Source organism: Saccostrea echinata, unplaced genomic scaffold, assembly GCF_033153115.1.
Source record: "Saccostrea echinata isolate AGI-Se365-2 ecotype Australia unplaced genomic scaffold, CSIRO_AGI_Sech_v1 ptg000029l, whole genome shotgun sequence".
Taxonomy (NCBI): Eukaryota; Metazoa; Mollusca; class Bivalvia; order Ostreida; family Ostreidae; genus Saccostrea; species Saccostrea echinata.
The window spans coordinates 23,651,305-23,669,495 of NW_026889778.1; the positions used below are offsets into that span (position 1 = coordinate 23,651,305).

At 32.2% G+C, this 18,191-nt stretch overlaps 1 protein-coding gene across 2 annotated transcripts in view; it reads left to right on the top strand.

The window, feature by feature from the left end:
- LOC133195717 (calcium-activated chloride channel regulator 1-like) overlaps positions 1-18,191 on the top strand; it is a 66,691-nt gene that overhangs the window by 5,246 nt on the left and 43,254 nt on the right. The window contains exons 7-12 of one of the 2 annotated variants that reach the window (XM_061331646.1): positions 1,585-1,806; positions 2,234-2,527; positions 4,386-4,595; positions 6,196-6,472; positions 7,230-7,400; positions 7,628-7,837. In XM_061331646.1, coding sequence (XP_061187630.1) covers positions 1,585-1,806; positions 2,234-2,527; positions 4,386-4,595; positions 6,196-6,472; positions 7,230-7,400; positions 7,628-7,837 — 1,384 coding nt within the window. The remainder of the gene's footprint in view (positions 1-1,584; positions 1,807-2,233; positions 2,528-4,385; positions 4,596-6,195; positions 6,473-7,229; positions 7,401-7,627; positions 7,838-18,191) is intronic. The other variant, XM_061331645.1, reaches the window with a different exon arrangement.

Sequence of the window (18,191 nt, forward strand, 5' to 3'; positions counted from 1 at the left end):
TTGAATTAACTGTAACATCAAATTGTATGTCAGTAGCCTGTCTCCTTTTAAAAATTAACCGCACTGGGAGCATGCTCTTGGGTATCGAATAAGTTGGGAGACATTAACACCATAGGCGGGATATTACTACAAAAATAAGGAAAATTGACGATGGAAAAGCTGAGGTCAAATTGTTTGTCATATAGTTTAGTTGTTAGTTAATTAGCCCTTATAGTCCATAGTCATCAAAATGACATCCTATATACTCCCTAAGTCAATAAAGAATGTGAGAAATAATCGGAAGATGATCTTTTATATAAAGATATGTTTCGAAGAGTATTGAGTGATTATACCTACAGGCTTTCTGACTGAATTTTATTGAATTCAGTTCTATAGGGTAGAAAAACAAATACCAATCAACCTAAGTGCCTTAACGGATAATTCAACAATAAACTTTAACTACTTATTTATTACATTAGATTTATAAAAGGCATAAATATATATTTCTGCTTAGCGTGGTACAACAATCTAAAGACAATCCGTATCAGTTGCTTTTGTTGGTATTGGCTTGAAAAACACCCAATATCTAAAGAGGTGTGTAAAATAAACAAAGATATATCCCAATTAACACTGGATCTTTGGAAGGGAGATCAATCTTTCATCAAACTTGGCCTTGATGAAGTTTTCTTCACCTGATCAACTGAAGCCGGTTCTTTACACTTTTTTGTTCGCACTACAATGATGTATGAAAGACTACTGATATCAGCGTTGAAAGATTCATCTACCAATCCTGCGGCAGACAAAAAATATACATTTACAAGCATGGCCTTTAAGAAAATGAATTTCTCTATAGTCTGAAAGCTGCTGTGGCATCTAGGCAGGTCTAGTCCTCGGCTGTACCCATGGCCAATGCGTTTATTCCACTATAGTCAGAGTTCTTCCATTTTCAATGCAGACACATGAAAATATCAACTAATAATACTCAAAATAAATGTTCTAGAATTTGTAAAAGTTTGAAAAATTTGCTAAATGTTAAAATTTTGTAATTTATGATATTCCCTTTCCGTTCCTGCTACCCAAAGCTTTATTTGCAAAAATGAATGTCTGAAAAATGAGCGATTGTGCTACCCGGTACATTTTGCAAAACTTAAAGAGGCATCTTAATTTTTACATGTATTAAATCAAGGATGTATCAAATCTGAATTATATAATTAAATAGCTGATTTTGGAAAACTTTAAGAGTAAGCAGAGGACAATTACAGTGATCTAGGTAGTCCATCTTAATTAAGCTTCCACTAGAATTTAAAAAAGATTTTAAATACTGTAAAGATTTAAAAATCATATCTGGCTATTGTATACTTTGTGCTTCTGAAGTTTGAAGTTTTGATTTGAAGTACGAATGCTTTTATATTTAATTTGTAAAAGATAGAAAAAAAAAACACAAAAAAATTTACGACACGTAATGATATTTCATGAAATACCAGTACATTTGTGTACTTAAATGTACGCTTAGGAAACGCAATATTGCTTTGTACGTTTTGCAAAATATTTCAAATGCAAAAAAAAAAAAGTCAAAGAGAAGTGAAAAAAACTTTGACTTTGCAGAAAATGAAGGAGTTGAAAGAGGTATCATCCATTTTTATCACAAATTGGTTAACGAATGGTAGTTCAGTAGGAGTGGTGGCTTTTGATACTACTGCACGTATTGTCTCCTCGCTCAAGCTTGTGACGTCAGATGAGGTGCGAAAAAGTTTGGTAAAATTGTTAGATCGTATTGGAGCAGGTGGAAGCACATCTATTGGGACTGGTCTAAGGAAAGGAATAGAGGTATAAAAGCCATAAGTTTTGCCAAAGAATTAATATTTTATCTTTGAAATAAACGCCATCAATACATATATTCTGAAATGTTCCTATTAGTTTCTGTTTAAAGTTTATCAAATTTTGACAACTCTCTGACTGAATGACAATGACACTGAATAAAATTTGTTATGCATAAGTGTTAACTATTTAAGAATGTACAAGGAAGTGATAACAAGGCCTCTTATCAGACTATGAGTCTGTTTACATCCGAAGAAGAATGGTTTGTATGATATAATAAACTTTAAAAAAAAACTGATTGTCTTGAATGATTTTTTGAATTAATCCATACTATTAATTCAATAACCGGAAAAGCTTTTATGTTATTACAGTACTAAGAAGTTAAGATATACTTTGGTGTATTTTGAGTAGCTTCCGTTTTTTTTTTTTAAATCAGGTTCTTAAAACAAGCGGTGAAAGTATAGAAGGAAACGAGATAATTCTAGTGTCGGATGGAGAAAATACTAATACACCAGGAATCAAAGATGTCAAAAATGAAATTTTAGCCGAGCACGTTTCTGTCACGACGGTTGCCATAGGTAAAGAGGCAGACAAAGATATGGAAAATCTAGCCAAGGAGAGTGGAGGCTCAAGTCATTTTTATTCCGGAAAAAATAATTCCACAGCTCTTATTGATAGTTTCATTAAGATTGCTGAATGTGCTTCTGATGACGATAATAAAATGTACCAGGTAAGTATAAACATAATTTTACAGGGCCCACCTCCCGCACAAGATGTGAGTTTCCCTTAGTTATCACCATCTTTATATCGCTCCGTCCGTCATTAGCTTTGTGTGAGACAATAACTTGAGTACCTTTTAACATGAAGTCTTCTTCTTCACTACATTGGTACGAGAGAAAACCTCTTTTATACTTACAACATACATTGGTTGTATGTGGAAGCTGGTAAGACGATTACAACTACTGGGTTTTTTATTCGGGGGGGGGGGGGGATCCATGCAGGTCTAAGGTATAGATTACTGACATGACCATTGTGATGCTTACAGATTTTATGTGTAATGAAAATGTGGAGAATAGTTAAAGAGAGATATAGAGGAATTTTCTGTTTATTACATTTTTTCTTCCCTTCGCATGTTAGTTAAAGCTAGGTATAGGCGTTTTTAAGCAAATGAGCTAATACAAACGCATAAGAGGTATATTTATTATTCAGAGAAAGTTTTGATTTATATTCTTATGCATACTTAGTACCTACGATATGTTATAGCCAGTACACATTATGACGTCATATTATGACGTCCTTGTTCTTACCTACTGGAGGTAATAAAACACAACAACAAAACAGCTTCGGCGCAAGGGATTACCCTATTTAATTTCACATAAAAATTGTATAATGCTAAGAAGAATATTCTATAGATTAATAAAACTACTGCAAAAATCCTAGGCATTTTCTCATTTGATCGGAAATTGAGGAAGCTTTTACCGGACTGTACATTTTTACCCTGATTCAACTTAAAACTTTACAAATAGAAAGTATACAAATGAGCTGTTGATATTTGTGCAGCAACACCAGCAATCTTTGGAATATTTTGCTTCTAAATATACCTTGTTTCAGTTAAATAAAATAGAGCATGCCCTTGCGCCGAAGCATTTTTGTTGATGACTATTATAATCTTGTGTAGTAAAAAAACAATGACGTCATAAAATGACGTCATAATGTGTACTGGCTACCTCATGTCGTGGGTACCAAGTATGAATTAGACAATACGTTTTAACTTTCTCTGTATAATAGATATAGTCCTTAGGCATTTTAATTAGTTTATTTGCATAGAACTGCCCTTACCTAGCCTTAACTCGCCTGCGTTTGCCTCTGTCTTTCTAATAACAGTGTCATAGGATGTGACGTCATAGCTAAGCAATTGTGAGATTGATAACTGTTACATTAGTTTTAGCAACGTATTTTGGAAGAAATTGGCTTTTCTTAGACTCTATCAAGATGGTTTAGTTACTATCTCTATCTTGTGACAGACCAGAAATTATATTTACTTACTTTGATATCAATTCACACTCTCACTGAATATCACTCTGGTATCCTTTCACACTGTGACAGAATACCACTTTTACTACATAAATAAATCACAGTATTTCACTGATTTCACTGTTGAAAATATAATAAATGTACCTATATATATATATATATATATATATATATATATATATATATATATATATATATATATATATATATATATATATATATATATATATATATATATATATATATATATATAGAGACAATTGTGATGTAATGAAGTTAGCAAGTTTAAGTAGCTTTGTTTTGGATGCTGGTTGAATTTAAGACCTCTCTTGAATAAACATCAAGGCTAAAATGTCAAGACTTGAATTTTGGTGATGCATAACAGTAACCCCGATACTCTGCAACGTAGAAAAGTCCTAAATACATGTAAATCAAAAGCATAAGCATATTGCAAGACTCCGTGTAACGTTTTCTGTTTACTAGTTAACCACTGTCTTCTGGTTATGGATTAAGATTAAAGTGTTAAATACTGACTTCGATATTTTCTCTTACAGATAGAGAGCAAAAGCTTAAGTGTTCTAAAAGGTCAGAACTACAGTACCGTTGTTTATGTTGACTCCACATTAGGACTCGATACAGTTTTATTGTTGCAAGGCCCTGATGTGAGCTATATTTCAGCTTCACTCATAGGACCCGGAAATAGGACTTGGACATCTGATACATGTACAGATTCATGCCGTATACAAATTAGTGGTCTAGCAGAGGTACATTTCTGATAATATTCATTGCATTCCATCTCAACTTTTTACAGTTTAGTTTACTAAAACATTGGTTAGATGCATGTCGCCTCCACTTGTCTTTTTGTCTGTAAGAGGGCTATTCTGAAATTATTGACGCATTGTGGTTATTCTTCTTTCTAATGAACCCTTTTGTTGAAAATTGGAATATGAACGTTTGACAAACACTAAGAATCAATAAAAGCAAATCATTGGTATCAATGGTATCAATGGTAATGGATACCCGGCGCAATCACTAAATCAGATATTTTAAAATAGGTAACACCTACGTTATAACTCCCGTGGATCCATAGTAAGACCGAAAATAAATCAAATTATTTATATATTTTTTTCGTTTTTATTTTGACTTTATTGTGTGTAAGTTTGTTAGATTTTCAAACAGAAATAAGGAGATCATAAAAAATTTAAGCATGGTATAGAAATTTGATTACGAAAACAAAATGGATTTTGACGTCAAGGCCTCGCAGCGAGCATACATAAAATTTAGTGTAGCGCTGTGGAGAACCCTTGTCCAGACTAAGCAGTAACAATGCGACAAGACATGTCTAAGGGTTTGTTTTTTCATTGGTATATTTTTTCTTACAAATCATTCATTTCGGTAGAAATTTTGCACGAGCGTTGCAAACCGATATGGTTGTTTTCTGTTTTTTTCTTCTTATCTGAAAATTATCAATTTTTCCAATTTCGGGTTTGTTGACTTAAAGTGAAAGTGCTGATATCCTTGTTTCATCATCTTGTTTGTCAATAGCTTACCTCATTCTATAAATTATTTAACATATATGCTTCTGCGTATCAAATCATGTTAGAAATATACTCCATATTCAGGTGTTGAGTATATTATAAAGAATGCATATGTCATTGACTATTAACAATTTTCATGAAAATTCATTCCAGTAGATTAAAGTTATGTATGTTAATAATAAGTAGAAACATTTATAACTACAAGCGCATGCTTATCTGTTTAACTTCTTTTCAACTTAATTTATACCATTTAGTGAGTAACACCTGATAAACATATGCTGACCACGTATTAAGTCAGTAACACTCAATAAATCTTAATAAACCCCTTCCGATGAAAATGGATTCTCACTTTGCAAACTTTTAACTTATCTCATTTCGTAAAATTATCCCTCTCAACTAAAGAAAAATATTCGTTTGAAAGTTTACTTTTTGCACATTTCGAATTTTGATAAGTGCAGTCAACCTCTCGCCAGAAAAGCAAGCTGTACACTATTTCAGCTTATTATTCATACAATATACAAATCTAAAGTAAGAATAATTTGATACTGATTATATGTATATGGAAATAAACTTTCAGGAAGCATGTAAGATTAAAACTGGAATGAGAATATAATACATTCTGTTGAGAACAATGTAAATGTTTAGAAATTTGACTAGTATTGGATGAGATTCGTATGATATACAATGAGTTGTTTTATGTAGTAATAAGCAACAACAACAATAAATAAATAAACAAATAAAAAAGATATCATATTATTCATACATCCGATATATCTATTCGGGAATATAAATTTCTCAAACTTGTCCTTTTTCATGAATATTGAAGGTGGGTACTTACACCGTGCAGATTTCTTCAATCGCCGATATGGACATGATTTTAACATTAATAGTGCACTCATTTCCAAGAGATCCCTCGGAGGAAGTATTCACTGCGACTGCGTGGATATCTACAGAATCGTTTGATTTTTCGCCCTCTACCCCTATTGTCCTCTATGCTTTAGTTATGAAAGGATCGTCTCCAGTGCTGGATGCTCACGTTTCAATGAACATCGAAGATTCTGAAGGCGAAATAATACCAGTGAATCTTTTAGATAATGGTCTAGGTAAGTATTTGTGTTCTTCAATAAGAACCCCATTGACGCATTCAAAACGAGAGAAAAACCCTGATATGGCAATGGCATTGATAAACATTATTCTAGAAGCATAATAGATGTTTAAAATGCATTATATATCTCTTGAAATGCTTTTTTCCCCCTCGCTTTTACATAATTTACTTTACAATAATTTTAATTATGGCTCATCTCTGTCAATCTCTTAGTGTCTGTTTTGCAGAAATCAATAGCGTGAAATTTACTATCATTCACATCCACTAAGTTTTTCAAAATAAAAGTAAAAATTAAAAAAAAACAAAAAAACACCAGAATATTAATCATTATTCACATTGTAGCAATAACAATATGAAAAATGATTAAGTTTTGGTAAATTCTGTTATCACACATCGAAAGAACTACCATATAGGAATTATTACTACTTATGGACAGAATTCACGTCTTTGTTGTATAAGACAAGCATGTTGCTACGGGTCATTTGATGTGAACGTCTAGAGGAGAGGGGACAGGGTTTTGTTCTGTTTCTGTATTTAAGCGCTCTTAATTTTTCATTTAAGTAATGCTGCAATGGCCTAAGTATACAAAAGTAAGGAGCTATACAGGTGAAGGAAAGGGATCCTTTTTCATACAAGAGCTTATATTTTCTCATCGTTTTCTTTAAACATAGATGCAAATAAAATAAAAATGACAAATATCTGTTTATAAAATTAAATCTAAAATCTGATATTTGCTGAAATATAATTTCCTTTAGGTGAAGATATAATTAAAGGAGATGGACTCTACACAGGCGTGATGTTACCATCTCAAATAAAAGTAGGCGGCAGACACAGTCTTAAGCTCATAGTAACAGGAAAAAGTGGCGAAACAAAAATTCTTGTACCAAAAGTTAAAAGACGAAAAAGAGAAACACAGACTGAAGACAGTAAGGGGAATACTAATTTTGTTCTGTACATCTTATATTCATATATTTTATTCAAATTTTCTTTGCGGTGCTGGGATTTTTGGTAAATCTTTGAAGTTTGATAAATGGTTGTTCATAATCATGTAGGTATAACCACTTTAAAGGTTGTATTCAATAGAAGAAATCAGACAGTTCAGTACTTACCAATAGAAATATCAATTTGATGTAACTTACATGTACGTTTTCAGCAGCCATAAATTTGGAAACAAAAACAGTAGATGAATTTCAACGTGTAGAATCCAGTGGCTCATTCACTGTATATAATTATAGCCAAGTGAATATTACTAATGACATCATATCACCGGCGCGCATAACAACACTCCAAGTGATGAACAGAAATGACATCTCTTTTAATGTAAGCTGGAATGCTGTCGGAGATGACGTCATCTATGGCAAAGGTACAGAAACTTTAGTGTTTCATGTCTAACAAGTACATCATTTTTCTTTCAAATTTTGTAATATTTGTTACAATACATATATTGGAGGGGGAAATTAAATCACCTCCAAAACATCTAATCAGTATGTTTGTAATGTATTTTTATTTATTTTTTTGTAACAGCTTTGCTTTATAACATTTTATTGTCAAAGAACCTTTCAACTTTACGGAACTCTCCAGAAACGGTTGATCCATTAACCGAAAACATACCCACACCCTCTGATCCAGGGAGCTTGGAAGTATTTTCTTTGGAGATACCGGAAGTTAATGCAAACTACTATTTAGCAGTCCGTGCCGTCGATGAAGCAGGAAACAAAGGCGCTATTTCGAACATTCTTTCTTTGTCCGTGATTACTGACAGCACTTGGGAAAGCGAGATACATGTACATGTACTACAATCATCATCTTCATCCAGCAATATTCTGATAATCGCTATATGCGCGGCAGCATTACTTTTGATAATCATACTTGTGGTTGGATGCATTATTTATAACAAAAGAAAGTTGCCTGGAAAAGGCGCAGGCGTCGTCTAGTAGCCGAGAAAATGCATTTTCTGATAGGGCGTAATTGTAGATGGAACTCTTGTTGATAATTGACAACACCAAATTAGCTCAAGTGAACCTAATAACCTGATGTAATACATATACATTTAAACAATATGTGCTCATTGATACAAAAATTGCAATGACAATGTTTTGAAAAATGTTAGTACAAAAACAGATGGTAGTGAATAAGTCCAATTTAAGTGACAGTATAAATAGTTGTATAATAATCATGTTTAATTATGTACAAAAAACCTCTTGTTAATGAAAAGAAAAGACTAACAAATGAGATTTGTGGTCTCTGTAAAGAGTAAGTATATGTATTCCCTAAAACAATAAGAGGCGACATAGATAAAACTAATTAACAGTCATCTTTATAAAATAGTGCATTATTCATGGGAGCACATGTTTTATTGATTGTGAATAGCATTTTTATATTCTGTGCATATTTTCACTCGTTATAAACACCGATTAATTAACATTACTTTCAATTGTAGGAAAAGCAATGTTGACTGAATACATTCCTGCTGGCTAATATCCGAGTTTCAATTATTTTTCATTCTGACAATTTCGAATTTTAATTTTTTTTTTATTTGGAAACCAAAGAGAAGACACCCGAGCTATTTTACCCAGTATCTTTGTTTGACATTTAATTTTCTTCTTTTCTGTCGGTTATTTCTTCAAATTTTCCAGTATGTTGGCTATAGAGCAAAAAAAAAAAAAAAAAAAAAAAAAAAAAACTCTCTGTGGTTAACATTGCTGACAAATTTCTTCTATTCTAAATTCTTTTTTAGCTCTTTTTATCTGGTAACGAGGTAAGCGAGACAGATCGTCTTGCCAAGTTACCAGAGCAAAATTACTTCATGACTTTTGGAACTTTCGATCACCCAAAAAACTCCCATTCCTATATAGGAATGGAATTTACGTTTTCCGTCAAAAAAAAAAAAAACAACTGTAAATTGTAATTATTACACCCATTTAGAGACATTTGAAAGCTCCGTTGTCTTCTCTTTTCAAAATTATGTAAGCATTTTGTGGAAACGTTGAATCTTTAAATCACTAAATTGCATTGCAAAAATTGAGCATTTGTTATTATTTATTTTTTACTTTCGCAAACTCGGAAGTTTTTAATGGGTCCGTGATGAGGAGAAGAGAGAGTCATCAGGTGTTATGGTAGATTCACGTTGTCTGTTGTCTGATTGTAGACATTACTTGACTGGATGTTAGATCGAAATCTATTCAATAAATTCAGAGTCCTATTAATTCTAACGGGATAGGCAACTCTTGAAAGTCTCTTGATATCTCGCAAGAGTCTGAATTTCATGTATGTCAATTTTAATTAAATAAATCATATATTAAATATAATTTAATGTTATTAAATATTATAAACAAAACCTTTATCAATAAAAGAAAATTCAATATATATATGTCATTTTCAAAAACAACACATGCCCCTCCGTATTTCCGAGATTTTGCCTAATTTTGGTTGCGTTTTACATATAGCGAGCGGCTCGAAACTTAAAACAGCATTTTGGAGAAGAGAAAGTATTGATCCAAGATAAATTTTATACCCTGTCCGTCCGTTTGTCTGTCTAGCTATCTGTTTGTTTGCAAAAACTTTAACATTGTCCATACCTTTTGATTGGTTGGAGTTATGGCTCTTTTATTCCACCTGTGTGATCCTTGTGACAAGGCTTGAATACAAACATATTTGACCTCTTGACCTTGGAATTTGACCCAATTTTGCAAGAATTTACCCAACTTTAACCTTAGCAATAACTTTTAAACAGTTGGTGCTACATGTAGGACTTTCATACTTTACAAATGTATTCAATGTGATAAGACCTGTCCATGGCTATAATATTTTTTATACCTTTAAACCTTGGCCTTTGAGTTTGACCCACTTTTAAAAACTTTAACAGTGGACATAACTTTTGAGCAGTTAGCACTAGGGCCTTCATATTTCACAAGTGTATTTGTGACAGGGGTCTTGTATAGATCTGGTAGTTGTAGATAGAAATAATAATCAAGACAGCTGCGGGTTCGTAGTTTGTAATTAATTGGTATACGAGGGGTGATCAAAAAGTTCTCAAACTATCTCTATATTTACAAAACCACTATTCAGATCAGAATGAAATTTGGCACACAAATAGTAATAAACATGTTCTATAAATAGCAGATGTTTACATAATGTTTGCCACATGTTTGTGACGTCACAATGTGAAAATGACGTCAATATGTTGGTGACTTGTAATAAAAATGGCTGACTCAATCGCACTCGAGGAACGAAAGGCTATAAAGTTTAACGTATATCTTGAAAATTCTTTTGTAGTAGCATATAATAAATTGTACAAGGTTTATGAAGACAAAAGACTTGCAGAAGTTCAATCATTAATTAGATTGATTGTTTTAGTGAAGGAAGGAAGATGGTTAAAAATGATGTTTGGTCTGGTGCCCAGTGAAGGTAAGCTGGGGAAGAGATGTGTCCTTAGTTGTGCATTTTGTTACGAAAGATCGGCAAGTTACAGTTTGAAATATAGTTGAGTATTTTAAGAATATTACAGTCATTAAATTCCACAAGTACCGTTTAATTTAGACTTTAAACATATCAGAAGTGATAAAAAGAAGGCACCCATACTTTATCCACAATGGAAAAACGACGAATCCAAGACAGAGATGTCGGGTTGTGATGGTCACCATGCTCATTCTGGGAAAAGATATCCTTACCATTCCATTCTATTGCCCAGATTTGGCCATTTATGATAAATGGACAATTCATGTTTTAAAAAATTACATGCATGGTAAGAAATATAAGACTCGGAAAAATCATTTAGCTTCTGTGAACAGAGCGCTAAGGAGCATGTTACGTGACCGCCTGGATCACGTGATTCGTGCATGGGCAGAACGGTGGCAGATGTGCATTAAAATTGGAGAGGACTACTTTAAAAAATAATAAACACCTAAATCTAATTTTATTTCTTTTATGGAAGTTATTCAATTAGTTCGCGAACTTTTTTATAACCCCTCGTATAATATAAATATCTGAAATTTAATCACTCTGTAAATATACATATAAATGGTACAATTTAATAAAAAAAAAAAGGATGACAATTCTTTAAACATACAATACAATATACTACAAAATCACAATACATTGATTTCTTACTATGCATAATTTGGAAGAGTTATTCCCTTTTTCGCAACGGAAAGAAAAATTTGATGTCAAATTTTTCACTAAGCAGACTGAGGTACATATATAACTCAAACATAGGAAGCAGTATTCTTTATTTAATACATGTAGTTTATATATATATTAAAGTTATTGAACAAATTCATGAAACTTGCAATCGTCAATAAAATACACACGAATTAGATTCGCATCCTAATTATCTATCATAATGCCTCCATCCAAATCTAAAGGGGAGTTTTGATAAGGCCGCTTAGCGGCCCACTTTTTTCCTAAAAATAAATTTCAATTAATTTTTTCATAATTAGTTTAGAATTCAAGATAAATGTGTTATCTTTTGTTACTTATATTTCAAAAGATAATATGAGATAAATTCACACCCTAGCTGATGCATACTAAGATGTTACCCTCACATGAGTTAACATTAGGCCTATAGGAAAATATAAGAGGGTGGCATTTATAAATCAATCTTTAAAATATGAAGTGTATGAAGGACACTCACCTAATGCTCAGTAATTAGATAAACCTGTCCACTAATATCTTGAAATGTGATGAGTGTCGCGTGTGCACTTCATATCCAAAAATTGAGAATTGCATAAAATTTGCATACCTAAAATTAGACATTCCTGGTTTCTTGATATGACTCTGTGTTAAAATACTAAGCCAAAAGTAGCATTAATTTGTAACTTAGAGATGATTCTCAAAAAGAAATTTCTATTTCTATTTCAAAATAGAAATCATTATCGTTTCCTATCTTCATTTCGATACTTTTTTCCGATTTAACGTTAACGTCACATTTTTAGCTCACCTCCGCGAAGTTTGGAGAGCTTTTGTAAATACCGTCGACATCGGTGTTCCAAGTAAAAGTTTTTTTAATTATAGCAGATTTTTTTTCAAGTATTTCTATGCCCTATATTAATCAGAGTCACGTGATCTAGTGCGTTTCCTTGTCACCAGACAGGTTTCAGATGCTGCATATTCAGCCAAAGAATGTCCAGGTAAATGTTTTAAAAGCAGGTTTATGTTTTTGGAGCAGAGCAGCTACAAACACTTGTCGATCAGACTTGCTTCCTGATGAATCTTCGGATGCACACTACCAGACTTACATCAGATGCTGGATCTGACCTACATTTTCTTAATAAGTGAGCGGGTATAAGATCTTGAAGCTGGCCTCTTTCTTATGTAACTATAAGCCCTATTGTGACCAAACTTGCACTGATGATGCATCTACGATTGCACACTAACGATTAACGTTATTTATCATGCATAGTTATTTTAGACTTTCTTGTAAATATAAATCCACGCTCCAACATGCTAGAGAAGCGCCCATATACATGTATCTCCGTGTGGTTGATGTAGGAAACGTGGATATGTTGAGGCGCAAATTTGTGTAGGATTAAGAATTAAACGTAGCTTTGGTGTTTACACATGTATTTTGAACTGCTGCTCTTGTTTAGCAAATCAATTAAAATGAATTCTGAAAGTCTCTAAATGAGAAGTGACTATGACTAGAGTTGGAGAAGCAACTAAAGTATCTATGGAGAGGTGGGAAGCGAGAGGAATAAGTCCTGGAAGGGATTCTCTCAGTTATGCTGAAAACAAAACGCAGATCTATGTGGAAAAACACTTTTCTTTCACAATGAAAAGGAAACACTCAATGTATTTTAGGTTTTCCATCATTTGGCTATTTACATAATTACGTATAATGAAAAAAAAAATATTTTGAGTGCAATTAATATCATTGATATTATCGAATACATTGCAATATACGGAAGCCGGTAGGTGCTAGTTAAAAAGAAATTATTATCTAGCGGCCAACAGATAAGTTTCTAGCGCCTGCCATTTAAATATCTGGCGGCCGCCAGATAAAATTGTAGTGATTTTTCTTTACAGTGTAACGACATCTACAACTTCTGTTTGTAGTTAGATCTGGGAGTTTCATGCCTTATTAGCAATGATCAAATCTACACTTTATACAAAAAATTCTCTTTTAAGATTATGTCCCTTTAAATTCATGTTTTATTAGATTACATGTCTATACTGCCAGAATCTTATTTGGCGGCTTCTAGTTATTTATGTCGCGACCGCCAGAAAATTATATATGGCAGCCGCCGCCAGTTATTTATGTGGTGGTCGTAGGAAAAGTATTTGGCAGCCGCCAGGTATATATTATTTTTCTAGCAGCCGCAGAATAATTATGTGGCGGTCGCCAAATAAAATATTTGTCTTACCTACCGCCTTCCGTAGCAAAATAATGCTTTTTAAAATAAATCGTATCGATTTTTATTCTTTTTATTTCAAAACATTTTTAAATTCAATTTGATGATATTAAGGTATATTTTTTTTTATAAGAAATGTAGTTGTATAACCTCATTGATGAAAATATATTGCATATACCTGTATAGGAACGTTTTGACGTACATATTTTTAGAAAGATAAGGAGTTTTCCTACAAAATATCAAAATTTCATAATATTTCGTGAGGGATTGAAAAACGGCCTTATCGAATGTCCCCCTTTACGAAAATTATTATGCAAGTGAAATCTAAATATGGTTTACGGACATCATCTCATACCTAATTTAATATTAGAGGAGCATGTATGAACTCTGGAGCAGGCCTTTCGGAGTTTATTTGCAAAATTTATTAATTTATAAGTATATAGAAAATTACCGTTTTGAGTGTGTATTATATCTATACATACACAAGTAAGCTACAAGTAACACATGATAATTTCTGAAAAATATGAATTATTTAAAAAAAAAAACAGTTATGTAAACAATGAAATTACAAAATTACCATCAAGTGTGTACTTAATTTCATCTACACATCTACATGTACACATATACGTGTAACAATTTCTGAAGTATAGATAAATTTGTTCAAAGTAGGGATGTCATGATATTTATTTTCCGTAGTCGATTACTTTATTGCATTATTCGAACGACAGTCTAAAAACATTTTTTTTATTTTTTTTTTCAAACTTCACTGGTATATGACGTATTTATAAGTCAAAAACCCTTTTACTTAAAGCTATTTAAAAAGTAACATCAAAACTACCCGGTAATGCAACGTAACATGTGGATAGCATGATATACATGTATGAAAAAAAATTTTGAAACCTAATTCTCCAAAATGTATGATTTCTCCGTCAATTCGAATTCATCAATCGGTCTGTACATGCAGTCATTTTTTATTTAGTAAGCATTAAAAAATGACAGCCGGTATTTTTAAAAGCTTTTTATGAAATAACTGTGGAAGGGGGGGGGGTGAGTGGGTGGGTTGGTAATGGCAATCTATCCACACGTCAGGTGCCTATGAAATTGTTTAAACAGTTAAAGATACTGCTTATTCAAATATTGATTGCTCTTGCTATCAAAATATCCTTAAACAGTTTAAAATGTAAGGGAATTGTTTTAATAATTATCGAAGTGTCAAAACAAGTCACGGCTATAGTGTGTTCCTTGCATCCTTGCATCTGAGCAATCTTAAAATAACAAAATATAATTGGTACATGGTATAGGATGTAAATCATATACGGTACCAATTTTGATGCACCAGATGCGCATTTCGACAAATTATGTCTCTTCAGTGATGCTCAAGCCGAAACGTTGGAAATCCAAAATATTTCAATAATAAAAAAAGATTTGAAAGAGCAGAAAAAGATGCCAAAAAATGGAGCCAAATACCTCGAAGGATCAGAGCTATGCATGAGGGAGATAATCCTTATTTTTGAAATAAATTTCTAAATATTACCACAGGATTTAAATATATATCCGTATTTTTAAGCTAGTACCGAAGTACTAGGTTACTGGGCTGTAGAGACCCTCGGGGACTAACAGTCCACCAGCAGAGGCCTCGACCCAGGGGTCATAATGTAAATCATATACGGTACCAATTTTGATGCACCAGATGCGCATTTCGACAAATTAAACTAGGGATGACTATTCAACTATCAGTCGAATGGACCGAAGATCGAATGATGAAACGATATTCGAATATTATACATATAATTAATAAATGCAATAAAAGAGTGATAACGAGATGGAATTCTCATCACAAAATTAAGAAACCGCATTTCCTCAAAGACGGTCGATAATTTAATTATCCTCAACAAAAAAAACAAAAAAAAACAAAAACAAAAAACAAAAACAAAAAAAACAAAAACAAAAACACAAAGAAGAAAACGGCTGACTTTCCATGTACGTATAAAAATTACAGAAATTTCAAGTGCTTCACTACTGCGAGAATTATCTGTCAGTAACTGCCTATGTTGTTTTTGTAATATATTACCCACCAATATACTGGGCTTTGTTTACAAGTAAAATTATTAATTATTTTATCCTTATAAAGATGGTATTTATATACCTATTTTTCCATGTGTTTTACCATGTAACAGACCATGCACTTGTACGTACAAGGTCGTAAATTAAAGTTTAAGGTGATATTTGTTCTAGTACATATTTCGTAATTCAAACATTTTAATGTATCTCTGTTAAGTTTTTAGAGAAAACTGAATGAACTCTGTAGATCAACTATACTTTGTCTCAGCCATTTTACCAACAAAATAAAACACTCTACACCAGAGCAAATATTCCTTTAAGATGTATTTATCAACAGAATATAATGAAACTCTTTTGACATGATCAGATTTGATATTTAGTTTCTGCTTTCCAGTGAAATAAACAGGGAAGCATTAATACAAATATGCATTGTTTTCCCCACAAAGCGCAGTTAAGGTAAAGATGATGCACTTTAAAACTTATACAGATTATCAATTATGTTGGGTGAAATATTGTTTTGGATCCGCCTATGTCTGTCCGCTGGAGTACTTGCAGATGACCTCCTCAAGCTAAATAAAACTTTATATTAATGATACTCACAAAGTGTAGTGATGTTAGTATCATTGAAAGTTTTCGAAATGGCTTCCTTTGGCATGGAAACAAAATAGGCTTTTCCATAGGAACCTAAAACACTATATAATTATAATTTCATAAAGAACCATTCCGTTTTACGAAATGTTGAAATCCTGTTTTGGAAGTTTTAAACCCCAGGGACCCTTTTTACGTAAGAAATTATGACTATTGTAAACAATTTTAGCTATTTCTAACACCCTGCATACCCAATATTTTAGATAAATATACATGTTTCAATGGCGACAGTGAAAAGGTTTGTCTAACTGATTCCATCCTTACTGCAGATATCACTTTGAATTGATGTAAGAAATAATCCTTTAATGCTTCAAAATAATTGCCTGAGCAGTTGCTTAGAAGAAAAGATATTAAAAGTTTTCATCTAATCCTTTTTAGACTGGAAATGTTTTAATGCTGCATACACAATTTAACTTTATTAATATTGAGAAGTTAAATTAAGATTGTCAAAAAAAAGGCGATAACGCTTGCTATAATTTGCAATTAGGGGAGATACTCAATGTTTTGTAACCTCTGCAATTCTGAATTGTCCCCTGGCGTTGAAATTAAATTATACATGTGTTATATGAAGTATTATGAACTCAGCCTTCAGCTTTTTTTTTTTTTTTTTTTTTTTTTTTTTTTTTTTGGTTACATTTTTATATACACATATAATTATATTACAAGATTTCTATAATTTGTTAGTATAGCTTTGCAAGTATTGTTGAAACTAATACCTACGAAAAAGATGAAACAGTTTTCTGTTCCGAGGCAACAAACATATACTGTGCAAAAATTATAAATATGTTAAGCTAAAGTTACAAAACATGTAGGGAAAAAAGATAGATAATGTATAAAGTGCACCTGTGTCAAATGTCCGTGTAATTTAATACTAAATCATCCAAGTTTTGCATCTTAAATTGCGCTAATAGGAGCATAAATTTTCCGACTTTTCATTCACACCAGTCGCGTTGATTGTATGAGTATTATGTGTTGTAACCTTGCAGCGACGTTGAAATACAAGATCTAGCTATATAGACAGTCAACAGTTGCACTTCTGAATATAAAATATTTTGGGCTTTATTCTGCACGACAACTTGATGCTTTTATTTTTTATTCCATAGGGTATGTTGTGTTACCTTACAGATTCAAGTATCATTCTTGCCATTGTATATGAAGAATTAATACGAAGCGGAGAAATGCGAACTATTCACAGGTATGTCTCACAAACTAGTATTCTAATGACAATAATGACAAAATTACAGCAGAATTACCAAACATCTAGGTACATAACTTAGAATCACTGTTTGCTTATTTGGTGTCCATATCTCTGGTGAGATTGCTGGAGTCTTTCTAAATTCCGCATCAAACAGTATCGGGACATTATTGAGAAAAGCAGTAATGTAACTTTGATTCACATTAAAGACCTTTCGATTATTGGTTGCCTTTTTGTTTGTAATTTATCTTCGATAACTTAATTTTTATTAACAATAAATAATGTTCTTCTCAAAGAAGTACAACAAAGAAAACAAACATGATATTGATTTTACACATGCAACAGAAGCATGTGATTGATTAATTGTTCAAAACTATTAGAATATAATGAAGCTCCCCTCCCCGCAATTAAAAGAAATATTTCGAATATATTAACACTGGTTAAAAAATAGGACATGTCCAAAA